The 16,931-nt window shown below is 43.8% G+C and overlaps 1 protein-coding gene across 2 annotated transcripts in view; it reads left to right on the plus strand.

The window, feature by feature from the left end:
* The window catches only part of GPC1 (glypican 1), a 320,362-nt gene that overhangs the window by 299,538 nt on the left and 3,893 nt on the right, over window positions 1-16,931 (plus strand). For both annotated transcript variants that reach the window (XM_030574931.1, XM_030574932.1), the window contains exons 6-8: window positions 9,953-10,072; window positions 11,451-11,584; window positions 14,383-14,558. In XM_030574931.1, coding sequence (XP_030430791.1) covers window positions 9,953-10,072; window positions 11,451-11,584; window positions 14,383-14,558 — 430 coding nt within the window. The remainder of the gene's footprint in view (window positions 1-9,952; window positions 10,073-11,450; window positions 11,585-14,382; window positions 14,559-16,931) is intronic.

The raw sequence follows: 16,931 nt of genomic DNA on the forward strand, positions 1-16,931 counted from the left end.
AACATGGATTCACCAAGGGCAAGTCATGCCTGACCAACCTGATTGCCTTCTGTGATGAGATAACTGTCTCTGTGGATGCGGGGAAAGTGGTGGATGTGATATGTCTTGACTTTAGCAAAACTTTTGATATGGTCTCCCACAGTATTCTTGCCAGCAAGTTAAAGAAGTATGGATTGAATGAATGGACTCTAAGGTGAATAGAAAGCTGGCTAGATTGTCGGGCTCAATGGGTAGTGATCAACAGCTCAATGTCTAGTTGGCAGCCGGTATCAAGCGAAGTACCCCAGGGGTCGGTCCTGGGGCCAGTTTTGTTCAACATCTTTATTAATTATCTGGATGATGGGATGAATTTCGTCCTCAGCAAGTTTGCAGATGATACTAAGCTGGGGGGAGAGGTAGATACGCTGGAAGGTAGGGATAGGGTCCAGAGTGACGTAGACAAATTGGAAGAATGGGCCAAAAGAAATCTGATGAGGTTCAACAAGGACAAGTGCAGAGTCCTGCACTTAGGAAGGAAGAATCCCATGGACCACTACAGGCTGGGGACCAACTGGCCAAGTAGCCAGAAGCTACAGAAAAGGACCTGGGGATTACAGTGGATGAGAAGCTGGATATGAGTCACCAGTGTGCCCTTGTTACCAAGAAAGCCAACGGCATATTGGACTGTATTAGTAGCATTGCCAGCAGATCGAGGGAAGTGATTATTCCTCTCTATTCGGCACTGGTGAGGCCACACTTGGAGTATTGTGTCTGGTTTTGGTCCCCCCACTACAGAAGGGATGTGGACAAATTGGAGAAAGTCCAGCAGAGGGCAACGAAAATGATTAGGGGTTTGGGGCACATGACTTACAAGGAGAGGCTGAGGGAACTGGGGTTATTTAGTCTGCAGAAGAGAAGAATGAGGGAGGATTTGATAGCAGCTTTCAACTACATAAAGGGGGGTTCCAAAGAGGATGGAGCTAGGCTGTTCTCAGTGGTGGCAGATGACAGAACAAGAAGCAATCATCTCAAGATGCAGTGGGGGAGGTCTAGGTTGGATATTAGGAAACACTATTTCACTAGGAGGGTGGTGAAGCACTGGAATGGGTTACCTAGGGAGGTGGTGGAATCTCTATCCTTAGATTTTTTTAAGGCCTAGCTTGACAAAGGCCTGGCTGGGATGATTTAGTTGGGGTTGGTCCTGCTTTGAGCAGGGGATTGGACTAGGTGACCGCCTGAGGTCTCTTCCAACCCTAATATTCTATGATTCTATAAAGCGGGTTCTGCTGGTGCTCGGAGTCTCACAAGAGCCATATTTCCAAGTGCTGTTTTGTTGATCTCCACTTTCAGCACATTTAATCCACTAATCACAAGCACATGCCGCGGCGGCATGTGTAAGAAGCCTTGGCAAAGCGAACAACCTTCCCGGGTTCCTGCTTTTCACACACACATACCACCAAGCCTCCCAACCTGTCATTGTTATTCAGGGCTGAGATTGCCCTCTAGAAAGCATGTTTATTATATGGGGAAGTAGAACGTCATCTGAACTACAGCGAGCACTGATGGTTCGTAGGGGGTGGATACTCTATTCCATTCCATACTTGACTGGAGCAGCAAAGTGCATTTGACAAGCTTTCTGAATTGGATCTTGTAGCAAAGTGCACTTGACTGTATTAGCACATGGAGCCAAGTATCAGAGATTGGGAGCTGACAAATCACTGAGATGATGAGTATGACAAATAGGGAAGGATCAAGGATAGAAAGAGCAAGGGAAGCGAGGTTTAAGAGCCACACTGCTTCCCTTTCCACTTCAGTCTGTGAGCACAGTTTGAAATCACTGGAAAAAATTGGATCACATCTGGTTCATTTCTACACACAGCGTTTCTCTAAAGTGGTTACTTGTGAAATATCAGCCAAGGCTCTTGAGCTACTGTCAGTCGCGATGACTTTGAACTATCAGGAGTTGATCATCCATATCAAAGGCTTTATTTAAACTTTGAAAGTAAGCAGCCGATATATTTATTTTCTTACCCAGAGAAAGAAGGAAATATACAGAAGATATGCCCAGGGGTTATCTGTCTTTCCAGACGAAGGGTTGAAATTTACACATGATGCAGTCATATATGGTCCATTGTATTTCTCTGGTATGTAGAGGTGGCACACTGCGGTGCTCAGCTGGTCCAAGATAACTTTGGTTTAGACATGAACAAAGGCCGTTAACATAGTGCAGAGCTAAAGGACTAAATCAAGGGGGAATTTTACCACTGACTTAAATGGGAGCAGAGTTAAGCCAGCACTGAATGCTTTTGAAAATCACAACCTGAGGTCTCTCATTCATGGGAAGAGCCAGAGGTGACTTTTGGACCCAGCAAAGCCTGAAGCCATGGTTCTGACTGATTTGGGGGAACAAGAAATGGAAAAGAGACTCTCGGCTTCCATTTGAAATAAATGTATTTTAGCACTTCTCCTTGAAAATGTGAACCGATCAGTAGGAACTGGGATGAAGGGACTTCAAAGTCTCTAACACGTGTAAAGTGGGTCAGTTAATTTTGGAATGTATCCAAAGAGTAATCTTGGCAGATGTTCCTCATCCATCAGGCTGGATCTGTGCATAATGATGCGATCGTGGTGGCCAGCAGTTGGTTACAGTCATGTTAGGGATATGGCTAATAAGTTTTTCATAGGGCTATCCACAAATGGTAAGGTTGGTTACCTGAGAAGGAGGTGCTGCACCTAGCTACCACTGTTACTATCTGGGTAAATCTCTCTTGCATTGGGGATGGGAAAAGAGATCTTTTAATATCTAGTCCACAGAACAAGGTCCTTTGATAGGCGTGATGTATGTTAATAACTTCTCAAGTTAAGTTTCTTTCAGTGCATTAGATTGTGGGAGGGAAAAGGTCCCGCTCATTCTCCCCTAATGTGATCTGATCCACCCACGCCAGGAATAAAACTACTCAGAAAATAAACAACATTGCAAGCAATGAAATCCCACAGCACAACTACTCTCAAATGCTAGCCTGATGTGTAGCCAAGAGACGTGTGTTGCTGTCCTAACCAGGAAAGTGTGCATATATCCATAGTTACAGAATTTCCCAGAACCAACATCTGACTCATCACTTTGTGGTTTCACTACAGTTTAAGTCATGTTCGGCAAACAGTGTCATTGTTTTTTATCAATGCTCATCTTTTGAAACAAAACCCAGCACCACCACAACCAGCAACATTCCTTTTTCCTCTCCCCTTCAGGGAAATTTCTTGGCTGGATATTGAATTGTTTCCCATCTGTACCCTCACTCCTGACAGCTAAGTCTGGATTTCAGACAGTAAAACTATAAAGGACTGCAAATTGCTGCTTGCATAAAGGGAGTCTGTTGATTCATCTGTTAGTCTAAATTAGCATGATGGAGGGATTACTCCGGTAAATCCTCTTGTTCAGTAAGAAAATAGACCCTGCCGTGTAGCAAATAGCATTGGAAATACACTAGGCTGGAGATTTCTTTTTACTTAAGGAATGAGTGTTGCTTCTTTATCTTATATCCGCCAAAATGGCTAATTTTTAAACTTCCATGTGTATTACAGAGGTCTGGGTACATCCAAATATTTAGGTTCTTCATTACCATAATAGGAGGCTGCTAGAATTAGTATCTGAAAAACGCACATCGAGGTTTGAAATTCTATACCTACTGTAGAAGGTTTCAACCCAGGTTGACCCAATTTTCTTGCCCACATCTGATCTGCCATTCTCTCTGGTGTCCAGGTAGTAGTGGTATGGAGGTTAGTTCTGTTGCTCTTTGCTTGTGGGAACTGTGATTTCACATCCCTGGTGTCACATTGTATGAAAGACAGGTTTATAAAATGATTTCAGATTATTTGTCTTTAAGCATCTTCAGACGCTTCGATCGTTTTGGGGGGAAATGGAATTCTAGTGTGTGGAAAGTTAACACAAGCTTCTATTTTCAGGTAATTTTTCCGGAGAAGTTGGACATTTTATAAGGCAGGGGAGGGGGAGACCCCTTTCTCAGGTACTGAGCAGTGCGGTTTTGTCTGTCTATGATCAAGTCAAAGTTTTAGACCAGACTCATCTTTACAGTAAGCGTGTTCATAAAATAGCTTCCTGCCCATCATAGCAATTGGCCCAAATTTCCTTGCCAGTTACAACAATTCACCCTTTGCCTGTAAAGTTTGCACAGATGTAACTCAGAGCAGAGTTTGACACATTAGCTGCATGTATCAATGCGTGCTGGAGAGAATTCACTCTGGCATCATTTCTCTAATGTTCTCAACAAGCTACTGAGGCTGATGTTAACAGCAGAATAATTTGTGTTCCTGAACCCCAGCTGCCTTTCCCATGACTCTGAAGTGCTGTAACTAACAGATTCTGACAGAAAATGAATCTGAAGCTGGCTGGCAAATAGATAAGTCAATGATAGACCAAGCAGAGAGAGGGATAGAAATACCAGTGCAGCACAAAACACAATGCCAATATAGCACAGAAATAGAGTAATCAATTATAATAAGGAAGAGAATAGAGGAATGAATGGATCTATAAATGTCGTGAAGTGTTTTTCATTATTCTTGTGTTTGTATATCCCTGAAAGAATTGTTTTGTAATAACCACAGTAATGGGACTGTAAACGGTAAACTACAGCAATGAAGCTGGATTAGTTTTATTTCTATAAAACAAATTTTTAAATACTTTATGTACATTTTTTAAAGTTATTGCACCAGAAGAAGTAAACAGATAAAATATTTGGATTGCCACAGAATTGCCATTACAATGCGTGATTCAATGTATGTGTTCTGCCTGCACCTGTTTAAGAGGACAATATATCTAGGAAAGAAAGATTCTAGACTCAGGGCAGGAGGAGTGGATGCTTCCCAGGAATGCTAATAGGACTCACTCTTGCTGCCCTCTTAAGTTATTTGTTAAAATCAGGTCTTAGCAGAGAGTTCACAGAATCATAGAAATGTAGGACTGGAAGAGACCACAGGAGATCAAGTACAGCCCCCTGTGCAAAAGCAGAACCGATTACACCTAAACCATCTCTTACAAGTGCTTGTCCAGCCTGTTCTTAAAAACCTCAGATGATGAGGATTCCACAACCTCCCTTGGAAACCTATTCCAAAACTTCACTATAGTTGGAGAGTTTTTCCTAATAGCTACCCTAAATGTCCTTGCTGCAGTTTAAGCTCATTACAATTTCTCAGCATACAAAGAGCATTCAGCTGCTGGAGTGAAATGAGTTGGCAACACTTGCTGACATTGGAGTGCTTGATCTCTCTGCATTAAGGAAGTGTGTGCTAATGTACTATTATTTCAGGATCTGTTGATAGCTTCTGTCTGCAAATTCATACTTGGTTACATAGGCATCTAGCCTAAAATTAAAGACACCCAAAGAGCAAGTGGCCTATTCTGAAAACTTCCATGTTTCTTGAACCAAAATTACAAGAAACTCTCTCCTCCCACAGACCTTCCGTCAAAAACCAAGTGAATTCTTCTATTCAATTCACCTGTCTCATTTATCAACTTACAATTTTGCAGGTCCAAATTAAGGCACCTGGTTCCTCATTATGCCGCTCAAATCTCTAGACATCTGTTCTGTTGGTCTGCGGGAGCCTGAATTTGCTGACCTTCCAAGCACACTACAGAAACCATTGATTTGATTGGGTGTTTGAGGAAGGATGAGAGTATGCTTTTGGAAAGGATTGGCGACCACAGAGCCCATTTGTATTGATTGATTTATTTGATTGGTTTTATTAATAATCAAAAGCACCCCTGCAAAAAGCTCTGAGCATCCTATTAGTAGCAAGGCATGCCATAACAATGAGATCCAGCCAGTAGCATTAAATACTGATGCACAAGTAAATGAACTCAGCCAACCAGTGACACTAAATAATCTAAATGGAAGCAGACAACCAATCCACAGAAAGGGAGAATTTTGGGTTTTTTATCACAGAAAACTAGGATCCCTGGTGATGATGCAGAAAGGAATGAAAATGCCAAAAGAGGCAGATCTCCTATTTCAAAGACAGGAATGCAGAGAGGCATCAGGCTGTCAGTCTAATGATGCTGTAAAAGTTTCTTCTGACCCCGTTCAATGCAAAATATTCTTAATGCTTAGTAAATATTTTTAAAGCTTCATTAGCAGTGAACTAACTGATTAATCTTCACAACATGCTTGTGAGTCAAATAATTATCATCACTCCTAAGTTTACAGATAGGGAAACTGAGGCAGAGAGGATAAATGAGTGAGCCATGGCTGCAGTGGAAGTTAATGGCAAAGCTGAAAATAGAATTGAGGAGATTTTCTTTTAAGGTTCTGGATTAAAGATGATTTTAAATTCTGGCAGGAACACTTCTAGTACATCAGTAATATTATTGTAAGGGTGGCTCCAGGTCGCTCTGTATATATGTAAATGTATCTTAGACCCTTTCTTAATCCATTTAGGACATGGAGTGTTCAGGTAATAATGGAGACTTAACTAATCAAAGGTCCCCTCCTCCGGATGAAGGAAACAGTAACCAGATATTTAGAGACTTTGTTTTCTTGCTTTTCAGCCTGTCGAGTCCTGATTTTCTTGTTAAACTGCACTTGCTAGTGTTGTTCTTCCTCGTAGTGAAAATAACTTTGGGCTGGGCCATTTTTACAGCCGGATGATATTTTTAGGATAATTATCTTTTTATACTTCAAGCTACTGGGCTTTCTGGTTTGCAGCACCTTCTCACCCAGAGTGTGTGACAAGCCACCCTCTGTTAACTCAAATCCTTCCTTAAAACTCACTTCTTACGCAAAAAACATCAATGTACTGCTGTCACCTGCTCATAAAGGTTCTGATCCAATGAAGATCATTGAAGTTGTTGGAAAGACCCCAGTTAAAGCAGTGGTTCTCAAACTTTTGTACTGGTGACCCCTTTCACATAGCAAGCCTCTGAGTGCAACCTCCCTAATAAATTAAAAACACTTTTTTATATATTTAACACCATTATAAATGCTGAAGGCAAAGCGGGGTTTGGGGTAGAGGCTAAGAGCTCGTGAGCCCCCAGGTAATAACCTTGCAACCCTCTGTGGGGTCCTAATCCCCAGTTTGAGAACCCCTCTCTTAAAGCCTGTCTGCTGGCCCCTTTAGTGCACTGTGTGTCTGATTTTCACCACCTCTCTTTCTGGATTGTAATTGCCTTGGCGTGAGGATCATGGTTTCCTTTGTGTCCTCTAAGGTGCTGAGTACCTCTTAGTCACATAGTCATCGCTTAACCAACATGAGCTGTATGGAGTCAGCAGCACCTCAGTCACTCTGCGTAATTACATACAGAAGAATAAAGAGGGATAGGAGTTTGGATGAAGTAAGAACCAAACCTGAACACATAGTGAGCGTAGAATGTATTGTCCTGAAGTATTTCTTTCTTGGGCTGACCCAGAGGCCATAGTCATGCTGGAAATCTCACAGATTCACTGCGTTCAAAGCCAGAAAGGACCATTAGCTCACCTTGACTGACCTCCTGTATGTCACAGGACAGAGAATTCCATCCACTTACCCCTGTATTGAGCCCAGTAACTTGTGTTGGACTAAGGCATCCAATCTGGCTCTGAAGACATCAAGAGATGGAGACTTCACTGCTTCCTTTGGCAGTTTGGTTCAATGGTTAATCACCTTCACTGTGAAAAATGTATGCCTCTTCTCTAATTCAAATTTGTCTGGCTTTAACATCCAGCTCTAGCTGGTTCTTCTCCCTTCCTCTGCAGGGTTAAAGAGACCTTTAGTAGCTTTAAATATAGCTGGTATTTTCTCTCCGTGAAGGTACTTATACACTGTCATCAAGTCACCTCTTGAGCTTCTGATTAGCTAAACAGATTGAGTCCCTACTGTCTGCTTTTGCTGTCCCCTTTCCCAGTTTTTTCAGCATCCTCTTAAAATGCAAATACAGATCCACTATCAGTCTCTAGAGTTTCCTTATACAGAGGCAAAATCACACCACCCCCACTTCTACTCACTGCTCCTTTCTACAGCCAACTTTAGTCCTTTTGTGCCACAGCATCACACTGGGAGTTCATGGTCAGTTGTTTGCCCATGATGACTCCTAGATCCTTTTCAGAATCACAGCTTTCTGGAATGCAGTCCTCCATTCTAAAGTTATGGCCTCTATCCTTGGTTCTTAGAGGTAGGACCTTGCATTTGGCGGTATTCAAATACATCCACAAATTTTATCAGCAGTGATTTTATCTTTACTTCCAGATCATTGATAAAAATGTTGAATAGTGTCGGGCTTTAAACCGATCCCTGTGGAACCCCACCAGAAACACCCCCATTGATGATTACTTTTTGAGATCTATCAGTTAGCCATTTTCTAATCCATTTAACATGTGGTTTATTGATGTTGCATAGTGTGAACGTTTCAATCTGAATGTCGTACAGTATTAAGTTTGAACAAATTACAGAAGTCCATTAATCTAAACAAGAAATGAAATCAGGTTTATTCGATGACCTGTTTTCCTTTAAAAAAGCATCCTGATAGGCATTCATTATATTTCTATCCTTTAAATCATTATTGATTTGAATCCTATGTCAGGTTTCCCGTTATTTTACCTGGGGTTGATGTTCAGGCTAACCACCCTATAATTACCTCTGCTTGCCCTTTCTGAACATTGACACAATATTAGTACTCTTCCAGTATTCTGGAATTTCCCCAGTAGTCCAAGATTTATTAAAAAATTAAAATCAGTGGGCCAAAAATCTCCTCAGCCAACTCCTGGGTGTAAGTTATCCGGGCCTATTGATTTTAAAAAAATGTGGTCCTAGTAGGTGCTATTTAACATCTTCCTTTGTTATTAATGGGCTGGGAAGTACTTAAGCATCCTCATTCCAAACACAGAACATAAATATTTATTGAACACGTCTGCCTTCAAAAGTGAAGCTATTCTAGTTGGATTTGCAAACCAGATAGATTTGGGCTATTTCTCCCGGTCATCAGAATTTTCAACCCCAGGGATTATATTATTTTGGTCAGTATTTGTATGCATTTAAAACTTAACAATAGATGGCCCTGAAATATAATCTGATACTTTGGGGAAAGTAGCTGAGATCACTTTACTTACTCACCAGCTTGTAAAAACACAAGGCCATCTTTTATCCTATATGTAATATACTATTTAGACCAGTTTATTGCTTCATAAACCATAGCAGAGAATAAACCATTAATACCCATTCACTGGTGTCAGTGAGAGCAAACGTGAATTGTTAGCTATTTTAATATTAATGTTTGACTGGATATCAACAAAGGTTAATATTAGAGAGTACACTCCGTAGAATAGCTGTGGGAGAGAGCTAGACCCCTGCATTGCAGGCCTCTGCCTCAGCGCTGAGGTAATCAATTAGCTGCCATGCTGCTCTTGCCAGAGTCCAATAAGGTGCATTAGAAACAAATGTCTCAAAATTGCTCTTGTGTAATTATGAACAGAAAGTAAGTATCCCTCCCTCTCTTCTCACATCCAGCTTCCATGTCCAGCTTGGTAACAGTCCTTGCAGACTGTGATGCTACCAGCATGAACTACCGGGTGAATTAGTGATGATTTGTGTTATTGTGTTAAATTGGCAGTGTTGGGCCAGTGAGATTATCACATAGCTGCCATCTGCACTTGTGGTTTGTTTGGACAGTACACGGGGAGGGTTTCATTTTGTATTGTAGGGAAAGTGGAGGGTTGCATGGCTTTTTCATCTCAGACCTGATGAATTTTTAGAATCATGGAAGGAAAAATGCAAAATTGCTAGAATATTTTTCTTTTTTTAATATACACTATGGTGACAGGTCCAAAAACTAGATCATAATCAAAAAGATCAGGTGAGTGGGAGTAAATGGGGAATTCAGACAGAATTATTTAACAGGAAAAGTAATAAACACACAGCACTAGTTAATGGGGAGAGCTATTGAACCACAATATAAAGGAATTTTTGGTTTGGTTTGGGTTTTTTTCAGATTTTCCAAGGTTGTGGAAATCCCAAAATCAGCACAAAAGCATCCAGTGGAGAGGATAAGAAAAGAAGGGGAAAAGCTGTCAACGACGATAAATCCTTGGGGCTTGGACTGGAGAAGCTAGTAAGTGTCCCTCTGAATTTATAAAACATTTCCCCACAGGAATATTTAAAACTACCTGCTCCAATCGTGGGCTCATCATGTCTGTCCGTGTCATGTGTCGGGATCGTCGCCGACCCGATGGCAGGGTGTTACTGAAAGCTGTGAGCACCAGCCCTGTTTGGAATCGGGCGGTGTGGTCTCTATAACACAAGCTCAGAGCAAGCCCTTGGCTACGCTCTAGCCTTTGGTGCCTTCCCAATAAACCCTTAGATGTGCCTATTAAGTAGAAAACGTTACTGACCTGTAGCTGGCCCACTGAAGACTCAACTAAGACAGGATTCTGGCTGCTGAGTTTCAGCTTCATAGCACCAGACTGGTGGGACCCCCCAAGCTTGTCAAGAGGTTTGGTCCCTAAGGGTATCGGTAGCAGAGAGGAGCACAAGCCAGCCAGCCCTTTCCTCCAAAACAGGCAGTTGTGCATCACCCTGCTGAACTTCATCACTGCTCTTAGTTGCTTCTCTCTCTGAAGGTCCAGCCCTTAGTTTTTTATACATGATCGTGCACTGTCGTTGGTGCTCTGGGGCATCATCTCCTGATGATGATGATGGAGTAGCTTCAATGTTGTCTTCCTGCAGCTTTGCTGCACTGTTGGTCCTTGTCTTTTATTGGACGTTTTCTGATTCTGTGGGCAACAGGCTGGGATCATCCTCTCTCTTCTCTGACAGGCTGATCCAACGCCTTGTTCCCTGCTGTCCCTCAGCTGCTTGTGGCTCAGCTTCTCAGCACTAGATTACTGCACCTGCTTCCTAGCAGCTCCCTGTGTCACTCCGAGCCTCCCTGCTAGGCTGCTTTCCCTTGCTCAGCCCTCTGCCCTACCAGACCTGTTTCTCCTGTCCAGGCCTCCTGAGTCTGTCTCTATCTGCCCATCAGAACCTGTTACCTGCCCTGCCCACTGCAGCCAGTTCTCAGCCTGCTGCCCACACTCTCACACCATCTCCCTGGGCCCTCATTCCAGGATCACACAATACCTGCTCTTGTTTAAGGAATGGTTTGTGGCCCCGCTGAGCTAATCTCTTCCCTTGTGTCTATTTTAATGGGCGTGGCTAGGAAGGAGCCAGGACATCATTGTGATACATACCTTTAATATCAAATGTGTTATAAAACAGATGAACACAGCAGAACAGTCCTTCACATGTAAATGTTGGCCTCAGCTGGCTAGCTCCTTGGACTGAGGACTGTTATTTAAGGTAAAGTTAGTGCTCTTTTCCTGTACGTGAAAAATCAGCAGTGCTCTCTCTGTGTTATCAAATAAATGAGCTAGAACCACCTAGCTGGACGACCCAGCCTCTGGGGTTTAATAGGTGTTTCCTTGGGCCCAGATTCTCCCTCCATCTTACAGGTTTCTGATGCCAAAGGGAAGCTGAGAGACATCAAAGATTACTGGGTTGCCCTTCCAAGCACAATTTGCAATGAGAAAATAACATCCAGCACGGTGAACGAGGACAAGTGCTGGAACGGAATGGCCAAGGGGAGGTAAGGACGGGTGTAGAGAAGCAAAGCAAAAAATCTCCATACTAGACCTTAAAGCTGCTACCAGAAAGAGAAGATAAAGATAGGTGCAGTGATCAGCTAGTTCTTCCCACATCCCTGCCCCAGGAAGCTTTACAGCTTGTGACATAAACTCCATTATAGAGGTCATTTCACTAAAATATGGTTGCCTTCAAGAGCCTCGCCCTCAGTTGCTTCAACCCTAATCCTGTATCCTCTACTCACTGGGGAGTCTCTAAGGTCGCAATAACTTCCCTGGCCCCAGCTGGGGGCAGTGTGAGGATCAGTATCCATTGAGGGCTGATCAGGGCAGTCAGGAACTTCCTTGTATGAGTTCCTCTTCACCCTCTGAGCGGCTGCACACCACAGTTACGGGCAGCTCCCCTTTCTCTTCCTTCTGCCCTGGTTCTGAGCACTCCCAGGGCTAGTCAGCCCAATGCACAGCTTGTTTAGGAGTCTGGCTGTGGCTGCCACACCCCTTGTGGGCCTCTCAATCTCAGCCCTAGAACTGGCCCTGCTGTCAACTCCCATCAGTTTTAAAGGCCTCAGCCCCAACCTCTCAGGAACAAGTGCAAAGCTTAACCCTTGTCCAGAGGCAGTATTTGAGAAATGGATGCCTTGAATTTAAAATGTGTTGCTTTCTTCCCACATGTTAGACTTTTAAACATCAAAGCACGTTTGCCACAAAATTACACACAGAATCTTCACACACTTTCAAAAGGCATTAAATGCTGTTAGTAGAATGGACAGATTCACTTTGGAAGAAACCCAGAGGCGCTGCTGGGAATTGCAAACATTTACCTAGTTACCCATTTATGCACTGTTCCCTCTTAGACTTCACCCCTTGGAAATTCTGCCACCATAGAAATACATTGTGCCCATGGTTTACACTTAAACCATTGTTTTGGGGCCAGATCCTCAGCTGCTGTAAATATCATAACTCTGTTACCATCCCCGAGTAGCCTGATCTATGACAGCTGGGAATCTGGGCCTTGGTTTTTAAAATATTTTCAGGCATTAAAATGACAAAGGTTTTCTTTTTTAAGTGCTTGACATTAAGCTGGGAGAAATGCAGCTTTAATGACTAACTAGCCAGCTCCCAGTTGATTGGGTATAAGAGTTTCCCAGCTGCCTTGTCAGTCATATCAGGAAGTGAATCCAGTAGTTCCAATGCAGTCATGGAGTCTGTCATGATGTGTCAATTTCTTAATCTTCCATGTGGTGATGAACTCCATTCTTGTGTGATGGGCTGGATGTCACGTGGGCTATGCCACTGGTGCCAGCATGGGACCAGATCCTCAGCCTTGCACAGAGTTGACCTAGGCACAGGGGTGCTGGGACATCCTACTCTTCAGAAGTTGAGACACTCCACAGCAGCTACCCTAGGGCTGATGTAGCCTTAAATAGAGACCCAGGGGGTCATTATATTGAGTGATGTCCCTGGGGTCAGTGTCAGCAGTGTGGCTCAGAGTCTGGGATCTCTGGCGCTAAAAGAGTGAGGCTATACTGCCTCAGCTGGAATACCCAAGTCTGTTAGTGCCGAGCTGGTAGCAAGAGGCAGTCCAGTCACTAGAGGGAGACAGAGGCACACTGTAAGCTCTGGGTTGCACATACAGTGGCAAATCCGCTGGCCTCCTCCCTACCCATTCCCGCCTCCCTTTGCCCTGCCAGCCATGGACCCCCCAGCACAGCTGTGTTCAGTGCCTTGTGTGGGCCACCTGAATCCAGCCCTTTTCTTTCCACTGCGAGGGAGATCTCTGTAGTCAAAGAGTTGAGAGCTCAGATTGCACCTTACACTAGTGCAGGAGTATGAGCAGAGAGACGAATGAACCTGAAACATGAGGCTGCGATTGGAACACAAGTACAATAACTCCTCATTTTAAGTTGTCCCGGTTAACATTGTTTCTTTGTTACGTTGCTGATCAATTAGGGAACATGCTCATTTAAAGTTGTGCAATGCTTCACTCTTACGTTGTTTGGCTGCCTGCTTTCTCCACAGCTGGCAGCCTCCCTACCTCCCCACTCCCACATACACAGCGCCTCCCACCCGCCAGCAGACCCTGCGGATCAGCGCCTTCCCCTTCCTGCCCCGCTTCCTGCCTGTGGCAATCAGCTGGCTTGCGGTGCTTCGGAGGGAGGAGGGAGGAGCAAGGACTCAGCACACAGGCTCCCCCTCCCACCCCTGCCTCCCGAACGCTGCAAGCCAGCTGATTGCCCTGGGCAGGAGGTGGGGGGAGGAGAAGGGGAAGTCTGCGCACCCAGTCCTCGCTTCTCCCCCCTCCCTCCTGCCCCCTAAACACCACAAGCCAGCTGATTGCCCCAGGCCGGGGGGAGGAGGAGTGAGGACTCGGTGTGCAGGCGCCCCCTCCCTCCTCTACCTCCCAACTATAGTACTGTACTGTATTTACCATATGTTTGTAAACATACAGCACGTGCACACTACTCCCGCCCCAAGCATAGTATTAAATTGCTTGTTTAAAATGTATATAATGCCTTTTGTCTGGCAAAAAAAAATTCCCTGGAACCTAACCCACCCTATTTACATTAATTCATATGGGGAAATTGAATTTGCTTAACATCGTTTCACTTAAAAGACACATTTTTCAGGAACATAACTACAACGTTAAGCGAGGAGTTACTGTAAATACAGTCATGATACTACCAAGCTGCAAAGCTCTCCCTCTCGTAGATGGTAGATTATCAGTTGTAATGGCAACTGTAATACCAAAAGGAGAATTTACTGTTTGGGGAAAGCAATGTGAACAAATTGATTTCCTGTGTAGGTATTTACCAGAGGTGATGGGAGATGGTCTGGCCAATCAGATTAATAATCCAGAGGTAGAGGTGGACATCACCAAGCCAGATATGACCATTCGTCAGCAAATCATGCAGCTCAAGATCATGACAAACCGACTGCGCAATGCTTACAATGGGAATGATGTGGACTTCCAGGATGCTAGTGAGTACACCAGAAATCCCAAGTGATGGGAAAGGGATGAGGACAGACAGTGAATGTCAAGTGATTTCTGAATGATGGCTGGAGAAATTCCATTAATCCCAGTTCCTGGGAGTGCCTGATAAAATGAGAGAGATTAAATGCCCACATGCGTCCTACGGTGGTATTTTTATTTAGATTGCACAAACACTGATGAGGATACAGTCCCTACCCTACTGCGAGTACAGGGCCTGATTCATAACAACTGTTGGCCCTTGTTATGGAACAACATGGAGTGTGGGTTTGCATCCGGCCTGTGATACTCCCGCCTCCAAAAGGGCATTAGAATAACAGAATGAGGTGCACTGCTGACAGCACTGTACTGACGCAGGGTAATGTAGTCACCATTTGTGTTCTGCAACACCCCACATGCCACCTAAGAGCCTGTACTGGAAAGGATGTTGGCCACAGCCCAGGATGTTTAACCTCCCCCCACCCCCAGGAAATACGATGTGATGTGATCTTTAGCTGTCCCTGAACTGCTCTTAGGGAATGGGGAAATCGTTTGATTTGAGCGTCACCTCCCGAGCTCTAAGTCATGCACAGCATTCCCTTCAAGACTAGAACCTGCATCCTTTCTGCTAGTGTGTGCACCAGAGATGTGTAAGTCAATGTAAGATCACAGACGATGCCGCAAGCATTGTATGTACTTCCATTTAGTGCTGGGGTGACCAAACAAAATGGAGCTATTGCTACACTAAGGCACAATTTACTGGCAGCTAGGGTTGAAATGTTTTCAATCTCCCGTGGCCATATTTGATCTCCGTGTTTGTGTAACCATTAACTCACCTATGAGGAATTCTTCCCATAGAGTATTATTCAGCAGCTTGGAATTTAGAACTCCCCTGTCCCCCAGATTGCAACAGAATCAGAATCTTTCTGGACACTTTAAATAAATCACAGGACACTGCAGTAAGGAGTCTGCAGCCACCATGAAAATTAGCTGTAATTGTGATGAAAACCCCATACACCACCATTACAATCTAACCCATATTGACCGTGCTCTTCATCTGGGCAAGATAAAAAGTCCACCTGAGAGAAACAGTGTTTCGCTGTCTGTCTTTTTCAGCTTCATTGTAGAAAACCCTTCAGTGTTTAATTTATGTAGAGAAAGGCACGATAAAGCTTTAGAGACAGACACAGAGCAGAAGAATGTCTGTGGTTCATTTTAGATTTGCCATCAAAATAATTCTATATAAAGCATAGAAGTCTTAAGAGAAAATCTGCCTTTTTAACCTTTTTTTATGAATATGAAGATCTCTTGCTAATAAATTATTAACGTTGAGCCAGATTTTTCAGTAAAGTAGAAACAAAGACAAGATGTCTGGCGTACATTTTGTGTTTCAGGTGAACATTCACGTAGACCCGGGCTTTGCTTTCCTTGCATTGTTCTAAATGACAATATTCAATTATAGTAGCCCATTTAGAACACTTACATGGTCAGAAAAACCATCACAAACCAGGTCCAACATGTCAAAACCCTATGCAAGTTGATTTTGTACAGCACAGCTCTGTACAGTGTTTCCACAGGACCAAATGCTGCCCTGACAGACACCCCGGCAACCCTGCTGAGGGCAAACATATTTGATTGAAAGCTAATCTTGCAACTGTTACCCATCTTTGTCACCTACAGGGTAGAATACTGCAGTATTCTACTTAGAGTTACTTTTTAAGGTCACCCCACAGTCTGCAGCTCCTCCTGAGAAGTGTGGACTGCTGTGAGCAAAGCCTCTTTTCACTTTAATCCAGTCTTCGTTATCCACAGCACATTGAATTCATCTCTAAAGATTGAGAGTCTGCAACTCACCCTGTACCCAAAATCAGCAGTTATGTTCAGCTGAAGAGACTCATTATAGTTCTGGGGGTCAAACAGTTTAGGACTGGGGCTGGATTAACTCCAGGCCTGAGTCAAAGATTCGTGACATCAACGGGAGTCTTTGCTGCCTTCCAGGGGTTTTGGATCTGATCCGTAAGAGCCCTGTGTATGTCTAGAGTTGACCGCCCTTGATAGTGCCTCAGAGACGATGTTTCATGAGCCTCACACTGTGATGTAAAATGTTCTTTCTTAGTTCAGCTTTAAACCAAACCTTAGGTATCCTCTCTCTCCATAGCCCAAACAGCAGCCTACGGTGGATGCTCTTGTCACTTCTTAAAATTTTCCAGTCAGCCTCTAGCTGCTACAGCAGTGGGCCATTTAAACATCAATGTGAGACCAAGTAGAGAAGGGCCAATGTGCTCTACAACCTTTACCTTGTTTGGCAGGGACCTGACTACTGACTCAAGCCTTGGCCACAGGTAACAGAGCCAGCTAACCACCTGGCTGCAGGGACTTGTGAA

Source organism: Gopherus evgoodei, chromosome 9 (assembly GCF_007399415.2).
Source record: "Gopherus evgoodei ecotype Sinaloan lineage chromosome 9, rGopEvg1_v1.p, whole genome shotgun sequence".
Classification (NCBI taxonomy): domain Eukaryota; kingdom Metazoa; phylum Chordata; order Testudines; family Testudinidae; genus Gopherus; species Gopherus evgoodei.